The following is an 8,777-nucleotide window of genomic DNA, read 5'->3' on the forward strand; positions in this document are numbered from 1 at the left end:
TGACGACGTCCAATGAGAACGTGGCAAGTCAGACAAGTTGCAGTCGGAGGAGGCGGCGCTGCCTGTGATTTCAACCATTAGTTTAAACGAAACCGACACTTTGAAGGATTTTCTGGGATTTTTAGTCCAGATTGCAGGACGCTTGATGATATTTATCACATAACTAAATTGGCGTCATTAACGCAGACTTGCGTCATTCCGTGGAAGATGAAGAAAGTCGCTCTGCTGCTCGTAGTCCTGTTCGCGGCTGCACATTTTACAACCTTCATCAAATGTGATGATAAAGGTGAGTTTGAGCGGTTCAATAAAGTTTGTAGTAATCAACCAGAACGGGTTTTTTTTCCTCCGTTCTCTTTTTTTCTGTAGTCTGCAGCTAACTGCTATGCTAATTAGCAAAGGTATGCCCCAGTGCAGTTAGCATGTCATATGCTAATAGTTTTGTTCACAACAAATTTTAAATTAAGGCGATAATCATGATATAATCGAAACATTGTCGATACAGGCGAAGCTATATTGTTTATATGTTGCTGTATGCAAGTTTAATACTTTGTCAACCTTGTCTAAAATGAACGTTTTCCTGTATTAATGATGAATCAATTACTATTAACAGCTATTTTGATAATCGATTAATTGTTTCTAAGGTTTGTTTTTTTTATATTATGTCAATTCAGTTTCTTAAATGTGAATATATTCTGGTTTAACACTGAATATTTTTCAGTTGTGGACAAAAGACATTTGAAGACTTTTTTTTCACAATTTTGTCATTTTATGGGCTGAACAACTAATTAACTCATCAGTTGATTAGTTTTCCGAATATTCAGTTATGGAAAGAAAATGCTACTTGCAGCCGTAACTGTCACTGCAAAGTGATTATTTTCATGATCGATTAATGGGGGGGAAATAATCAACCAAAAAAATTCATATTTAAGAAGCTGAAATTAGATAGTCTGGATTTAAAGAGGCTCAAAGCTTCAGTCATTATTAAAATAATTCCCAAATAATTTAAGAGCTGCAATGATTAATCTATCTAACTCTTGCTTTCATCTAATACAGTCACTTGCCCAGTTGCCGATCACTGCTGTAGTATTTGAGCCACTGTTTCTCGTAATCAGCTTGAATAAGCTAATACTCTGTACCAATGGAAAGACTGATGTTTTGTCTACAAATGACCACAAGCTCGACCAGAAGTCTGTTCAGTGATGAAAGCAGCAGTTCACTCATTCTTTGTGGCTCTTACAGTGACAACAATTAGCCCATTAGCTTCAGCTCACTGACACTATGGTTCTGTTGCAAAATTTTCAATTGCTTAGATTGCACCTTTACATCACTGATGATCTGTTTAGTGTAACAAGAAGCAGAGTTTTGTACCTCTTATAATAACTGACCCGTTAGCTTCTGCTGGCTGACACTGTTTAGGTTACAAATAATGTGATGATCAAATTAATTTTGATTCTTATTGCAAAAAAACAGTAGTACCATGTTTCTCATATCAATGCAATTTACAGACCAGTGTGACATAACAATCCCCCCCATATTAATTTTTTTGTTTGTTTTTTTTACCAGAGGTGACTAATACTCTTGTGTGACTAAAAATAGGGAAAATATCTCTCGGTTACAGTGTGAGACATAACCTCACTACTTCCAACATGTGAATGCAGCATGAGAACTTTTGTTTTTCCTGGTCTGTATACAGCTTTAAGACTCATCATCTAAACAGAAACCCAGTCAATATTAGCATTTTCATTTTGCTTTGACATCCCCCCACCCACCCCCTAACTTAAAAACATTAATGGTGCGTTCTTTTTAAGATGAATTTTTTTCACATTTCCTTTTAGGATGACTTTTTTTCACATTTCGGTTTAGAAAGAAATCTGCATCCACACCGAAACATATCTCGAAGCTTTACTAGTTAGAATTGACTTTGGTAAAATATTTTCTCTGCACTTTCTCTAATGTGTACCTGTTGAACCTTTAGGCTTTGTTTCTGAATGAATCTGATTCAAAGAAAAACTTGACAAAACTGAGTATTTAATTTTGAATCAGGTTATCCACTTTTGAACTTTTTTTGTGTTACCTGGTTTTCTCTCCATGTTCATCAAAGAAAAGAAAAAAACCCACAGTGTTACTGTGGTGGCACTTTACATATTCAACATCTCATCCAGATCTGTAGTCGCACTTTAAAATGACATAACTCTAAGTTTTCTCATTCCTGTGTTAAAACATTTTATTTTGGAAGTTGCTCCCGATATGTAGTGAGCGCCTTCTATGACAGCACCCTGACATTTGAGTGAATGTGAGGCATTATTGTAAAACCCTTTGAGCATCTGATGCAGATGAAAAAGCGCTATAAAAATGCAGTCCATTTATTTATTTATCCTTGTGATCAGCAGAGGAATCAAAACATCCCGGTGTCTGCGGTGTGTGCACGTTTTCTCACTCACTCATTCCTGCAAGTTTGAAAGTAATGATCTCTAAGATGTAGCAAAGGTGAGTTAGCCATTCAGTGTTTTTGGTTCCAGAGTGGGAAAATAGTTACTTGGGTAGAAAATGTCAGTGTGTTATGTCTTGCTGTTTAATTGCTGCGCGCATTTATCTCCGACGCAAAACTTTGCCGGTTGGGGATCACTGAAGCAGCAGCCTCGTGTCAGTGCTAGTGAGTCATGTGTACTTTGGGGGTCATTTCAACATCACGAATGGGCATGAATGTGGGGGCTTTTACTTTTTAATTCAGGAGAAATCTCACCTCCACTTCATTTTTTGCTCATAAAAACGTATAACGGCGCCTTTGAAACTAAGTAAATTTTCATTTAATAAGTATAATTTCTATCATTTTGTGTCCAAAACACATTCTCGGGCACAGTGTGTATCATTCTGCATTAGAATTTTTTTTTCTTTTTACTCTGTATGCACCACTCTGCATTTAATCATTAGTGATTGATCTCTGCTCCCCTCCACAGCATGTCTTTTTCCTGGTTCTCTCCCTCAGCCCCAACCAGTCCCAGCAGAAGACTGCCCCTCCCTGAGCCTGGTTCTGCTGGAGGTTTCTTCCTGTTAAAAGGGAGTTTTTCCTTCCCACTGTCGCCAAGTGCTTGCTCACAGGGGGTCGTTTTGACCGTTGGGGTTTTTACGTAATTATTGTATGGCCTTGCCTTACAGTATAAAGCGCCTTGGGGCAAGTGTTTGTTGTGATTTGGCGCTATATAAATAAAATTGATTGATTGATTGATAGAAGGGCTCCAGCCAGATGCCAGGAATGAACCTAAAGTGACAGTGTCGTCATCCAGAACCAGCAAAAGTGATTTTCTGCCAAATGTTTGAACCACACATAATGTGGCTTCACACTGTAAGTAGAAGCACTACTCCACCCAGACCTTTTCAGCTAAATAACATCCAAATACCCAATATAACAATGCACAATTAAAGGACATTCAGTGGCATTATGGCTCCGTATAGCGGGACTTTAAAAAAGGTGATCCGGGAATTTAAAAAAAGTGATCCGGAACTGGGCAACCATCTGTACTAGGTAGTCTTGAAAAATTGCATACTGATAATAAGAAAATAAATAGCTCCTGGGATTTGTCTGATTTAGTCAAAAGGCGTTATCTTGTATATCATCTGTTTCCAATTCAGTTTTCTTATGTCATGTTAAACGTGTCTCGTCCGATAAACATGTGATTGTCATCGTCTTCTTTAAAAGATGACTCTGAGGACAAGGAGGTGGAGGAGCTGGATGAGGACAGTGACGATGAGGAAGATGAAGATGACACAGAGGTGAAGGAGGAGAATGACGTGGTCGTTCTCACAGACAACAACTTCGAGACCTTTATGGAGGGGAAGGACACAGTTCTGGTGGAGTTTTATGCTCCTTGGTGCGTTTGTTCATCCTCACAATAGATTAGAACTTTATTGATCCCTTGGGAAGACTCCCTCAGGGAAATTGAGGTTCCTGCAGCATTGTACAGCAGCACAGTATCAAAAGTGAAAAAGAAAAACAGTTTGCAGCTATAAATACACAATATAAATATCAGACATTTTGATTATTACTGGTTTACTGGCTACTACTGTTCCCCTCATTCCTGACCCCTCTCCTTGTTACTCCTCCTCCTCCTGAGTGAGGAGTAAGAGGAAAAGCCGGTTTTCATGCTCTCGTGTCTCTGTTTCTGAACAGGTGCGGTCATTGCAAACAGTTTGCTCCAGAGTATGAAAAAATCGCAAAGACTCTTAAGGAGAATGACCCTCCGATCCCTGTGGCCAAAGTGGACATAACGGTGGCCAGCGAGCTGGCAAGCAGGTTTGACGTGTCGGGATATCCCACCATCAAGATCTTGAAGAAGGGAGAGCCTCTGGATTATGACGGAAAACGGACAGAGAAGGGTAGGAACGATTTTGCAGTATTTTAAATGTTTGACAACTTTCATCATGCTTAAATTTATTTATTTTAATCAAGTGAATAGTTTTGGGGGAGGGGGGCGGGGGATTTGATCAATTCCCCCCAGTTAATTGTTGCATATCTGGCTTTATGCCTGACTGGTGTCCTGCTGCAGTTAGAGATTCACACAACAGAACAGTTTGGTCATCGTACTTGTTTTACAATTTTATTTTGAGAACATGACCTCTGATCTCTAGTTAACTACTGGGACGAGACCACTGGCCTGCTGACTTGCATTAATTACTTCCATCCATCCGTTCTCTATACCCGCTTACTCCAGTTATGGGGTGCTGGAAGGCACAGTAGTCATAGGGTGTGAGGGTTCACCCTGGACAGGATGCCAGTCTGTCACAGAGCACATTACTTCCTGAACTAATTTTTCCTAAAACATTTCTTGGAAATGAAGTGGTCACTCAGACTGTTGACAGTATTTTGCAAAAATGGATTTATAAAGTAATAAAATCTCTGTGCACATATGCTGCAGTGGTGTGTGTGTGTGCACGCGTGTGTAGCTACAGCAGTGGTGATGCTGGTCATGTGATTTGTTGCAGACATTGTTGCTCGGGTGAAGGAAGTCTCTCAGCCCGATTGGACGCCGCCTCCAGAGGCCACACTGGTTCTGACCAAAGACAACTTTGATGAGACTGTTGATAATGCTGACATCATCCTGGTGGAGTTCTACGCACCATGGTTGGTATTACCGCAGGTTGGATGATGAACATTAAGTAAAGCTAATTAAATCTTCACAACTTTAATTTAAAATAAATTACCTTCAGGTGTGGACACTGTAAGCGTTTGGCTCCAGAGTACGAGAAGGCGGCTAAAGAGTTGAGCCAGCGTTCTCCGCCCATCCCCCTGGCCAAAGTGGATGCCACCGTTGAGAGTGATATCGCCTCACGGTTCGGGGTGACAGGATATCCAACACTTAAAATCTTCAGGAAGGGCAAAGTTTTTGACTACAACGGACCCAGAGAGAAGTATGGTACGTTATCAAACACAGAAGGTTTTCATCCGTTTCCAGAAGGTTTCAGTTCATTGTAGCTGCGGTTCTTCTCCGCAGGTATTGTGGACTACATGGGTGAGCAGGCTGGTCCTCCCTCCAAACAGGTCCAGACAGTCAAACAGGTGCAGGAGCTCATCAAGGACGGCGATGATGCTGTTATAGTGGGCGTGTTCTCTGACGAGCAGGATGCAGCCTTTGACCTCTACATCGAGGCCTGTAAGTAGACCCGCAGACCCGCCCGAGTTTATGTTCAAACCTACAAGCAGACGTTTGTATGGGAATGTCTGTCTGTCGTGCAGGTAACGTGCTGAGGGAAGACTTCACGTTCCGCCACTCCTTCAGTGCCGAAGTGTCCAAACTGCTCAAAGTGTCTCCCGGTCAGATTGTCATCGTCCAACCAGAAAAGTTCCGCTCAAATTATGAACCAGTGTCACATGTGCTCTCAGTGAAGGTGCGCGAAGGTTCAGTGTCTCATTTCTTTAACTGAAGCTGTTTGACTGTTTTGTGTTTTAAGAGTCATAAAAGAAAAACTTAGTATTAAAATGTAAAATGTTTGCGCTTTGAACTCTGACACTTGGTTCACATTAATTGGACACACAGGACTCGACATCGGTGTCAGAGGTTCAGGAGTTCTTCAGAAAGCACACGCTTCCTCTAGTGGGTCACAGGAAGCCAAGCAACGACGCCAAACGCTACGCCCAAAGACCGCTGGTGGTCGTCTACTACGGAGTCGACTTCAGCTTTGACTACAAGACAGGTGGAGCCCGAAAGAGCTTTACGTCTCCAGACGACAATGGGAGCTACAATCGACTTCTAAAGTCCCATTTTCACTTTACTTTGCAGCTACGCAGTTCTGGAGGTCCAAAGTGCTCGAAGTGGCCAAAGATTTCCCAGAGTACACCTTCGCCATCGCTGATGAGGAGGATTACTCTGACGAGTTGAAGAGCCTTGGACTGAGCGAGAGCGGAGAGGAAGTCAACGTGGGTATTCTGTCAGATGGCGGGAAAAAGTTTGCCATGGAGCCCGACGACTTTGATGCCGAGGTTCTGCGAGACTTTGTTCTTGCCTTTAAGAAAGGTGAGGGTTTTTTTTTTGTGTGTAGTGCCTTTAAATTACACCCAAAGTTACTGTTTAAATCTAGATTGCTTTTTTGTATAGGTATTTATTTTGGGCTTTTCCAGGAATCAAAACGCTAAACAAAATAAACTCAAAAGAATAAGTGGCAATAATAAAAGAACAGCAGTGCACCCCCCCCAAACACCAATTAGCACTGTCCTCTGTTGCTTGAACAGCATGCTGGGAAACTTGAGTTTCCCCAGTGTCAGTGTCTTGCTGTAGTTTTAAGCTGCGTTTACTCATAAGCAAGACGTGTTACGACTGTCATATTTGCAGCATTCTTGGCACATTCCTTAACGTGACTTAACGCATCTGAATAGGTTTCTTAATAGTGCGTGTTGGTGTGTGATATTCGTGATTTTCGTGGCGCATGTTTTTGGCTGTCAAATCTTCCATGAATGTCATGCACCACCCTCATTTCGCCTCGTGTCATGGAGGTCGCAACTGAACGTGGTGTTCTGTCTTGATTAGTGGCGATCCTTAATAGAGCGTGACAGTGTTCTTCTCTGACGTGCGCACAATTAAACCCTGCTGCAGTATGCTGAAGGAGGACAGTGACGCCAAGTCGACTAAAAGTCTCATTCCAATGCTCCTCCACGCGCTCCTGCAGGTGTTTCACCTGCTGCATGTGCCTGATGTTTGGGAAAATGCGAGAGGAGAGCCGCGTGAAGCCACACATCTGGCTGTCTCCTCCTCCTCTCTGCAACACTCCACGGCACAGAGCCCAACTAAGCATGCAGTCACTAAGTTCTTCTGCTGTGGCTGAGGGGAAAAGCTGGAGTGATCTGAATTGTTCAGCAGCTGATGGTTGGATGAATGTGTGTATGTGGAGACAGTTTGCCTCAGAAGTTAACGATGCGCTGTTACGCGTGATGGCGCACAACAACGCGGAACATTATTCTTGACAGTGCGTAATGGTTCCTGATAATTCTCCAGCAACACGTGCCATTAATCATAATGCATGGTAAGAGGTTGCAGCAGTTCCTGAGGACACCTGACGCCTCTGCCCCGAATCATCACATTTGTGATCAGCGGCTAAGAATGTATACTTCATGGCATTCGTGATGTGCCGTTGTATGTGTAAACACAGCATTGCCCAAGTCTTTCTGGAAAAGTGAATCTTGAACAGATTAATGGTACAGAGGTGAATTCTTTAAGCTGTATTTGAGGTGGGGGTTTGTTTAGTGGTGCTTTTTTTTTTTTTTTTTTTTTTTTTTTTTTTTTTTTCGGACAGTATCTGTCTTCTATCATCTATCTCTCCAGGAGATCTCGAACAGTTGGTTACTTTTGGAATAATACTTACTTTACTAAACTTTAATTTAGTTGGACACAGGTTTATTAGACAATATTTAGCCCTAACTGGATTCTTCAGTTTGTGAGCTTGCTAGCTACACCAGCTAACTTGGCTAACTGTCAGCTCAAACAGACTTGAGCTGCTTCTTGGTGAACAAATGCTTTGATTTGTTCATGAAATGTTGGAAAAAGTTATACCAGGATTCCGGTAGTTATTGCTGCTCAGCCACCCAGTTAATTCAGCGTGACCCCGCCCACTTTCACTCATCTTCATTTGTGCATTGTTTCACTGTGAAGGCAGGCTCTGACTTTGTGGTGTGTTTGCAGGGAAGCTCAGCCCCATCATAAAGTCTCAGCCAACACCAAAGAACAACAAAGGTCCGGTGAAGGTGGTGGTAGGGAAAACATTTGAGGAGATCGTCATGGATCCTCAGAAGGATGTCCTGATTGAGTTTTATGCGCCGTGGTGCGGTCACTGTAAGAAACTGGAGCCAGACTATCTGGCTCTGGGCAAGAAGTACAAGGCAGAGAAGAACCTGGTGATTGCCAAGATGGACTCCACTGCCAATGACATTCCCAATGACAGCTACAAAGTGGAAGGTTTCCCCACGATATACTTCGCCCCGAGCAACAACAAGCAGAAGCCCATCAAACTGGAGGATGGAGACAGAACGTTGGAGAGACTCAGCAAGTTTGTAGAAGAACACGCCACCAAGCTGTCACAGCGACGAGACGAGCTCTGAGAGCGCGGCGAGCACTGAAGGACTCTAAAGGTTAGGGCGGAGAGTCTCGTAGGGCACTGAGTGGGGGCGGAGTCTAAACAGTGTTACTGAGTTGCTGTGAAGATTCTGATGTTCTGTTGTGTAGCATGTTAACACTGAATATTTCAGTCCTTTTTAAATAAAAAGTGGTCTGTTTTTTTGGGCTTTTTCAGCC

At 42.4% G+C, this 8,777-nt stretch overlaps 1 protein-coding gene across 1 annotated transcript; it reads left to right on the top strand.

The window, feature by feature from the left end:
• LOC117502304 (protein disulfide-isomerase A4-like) lies at nucleotides 1-8,777 on the top strand. Its single transcript, XM_034161381.1, has 10 exons — nucleotides 1-286; nucleotides 3,698-3,869; nucleotides 4,169-4,374; nucleotides 4,981-5,119; nucleotides 5,206-5,411; nucleotides 5,490-5,648; nucleotides 5,732-5,883; nucleotides 6,033-6,189; nucleotides 6,276-6,509; nucleotides 8,169-8,777. The coding sequence occupies exons 1-10, from the start codon at nucleotides 208-210 to the stop codon at nucleotides 8,582-8,584; spliced, it is 1,920 nt and encodes a 639-aa protein (XP_034017272.1). The 5' UTR covers nucleotides 1-207; the 3' UTR covers nucleotides 8,585-8,777.

The sequence above is a fragment of the Thalassophryne amazonica genome, chromosome 1 (genome assembly GCF_902500255.1).
Source record: "Thalassophryne amazonica chromosome 1, fThaAma1.1, whole genome shotgun sequence".
Taxonomy (NCBI): Eukaryota; Metazoa; Chordata; class Actinopteri; order Batrachoidiformes; family Batrachoididae; genus Thalassophryne; species Thalassophryne amazonica.

Coding starts and splice junctions, on each gene's coding strand:
- LOC117502304 (XM_034161381.1), top strand. CDS start 208: ATGAAGAAAGTCGCTCTGCTGCTCGTAGTCCTGTTCGCGGCTGCACAT. Junction 4,375..4,980: donor CGGAAAACGGACAGAGAAGG/GTAGGAACGATT, acceptor GATTTGTTGCAG/ACATTGTTGCTCGGGTGAAG. Junction 5,412..5,489: donor CGGACCCAGAGAGAAGTATG/GTACGTTATCAA, acceptor TCTTCTCCGCAG/GTATTGTGGACTACATGGGT.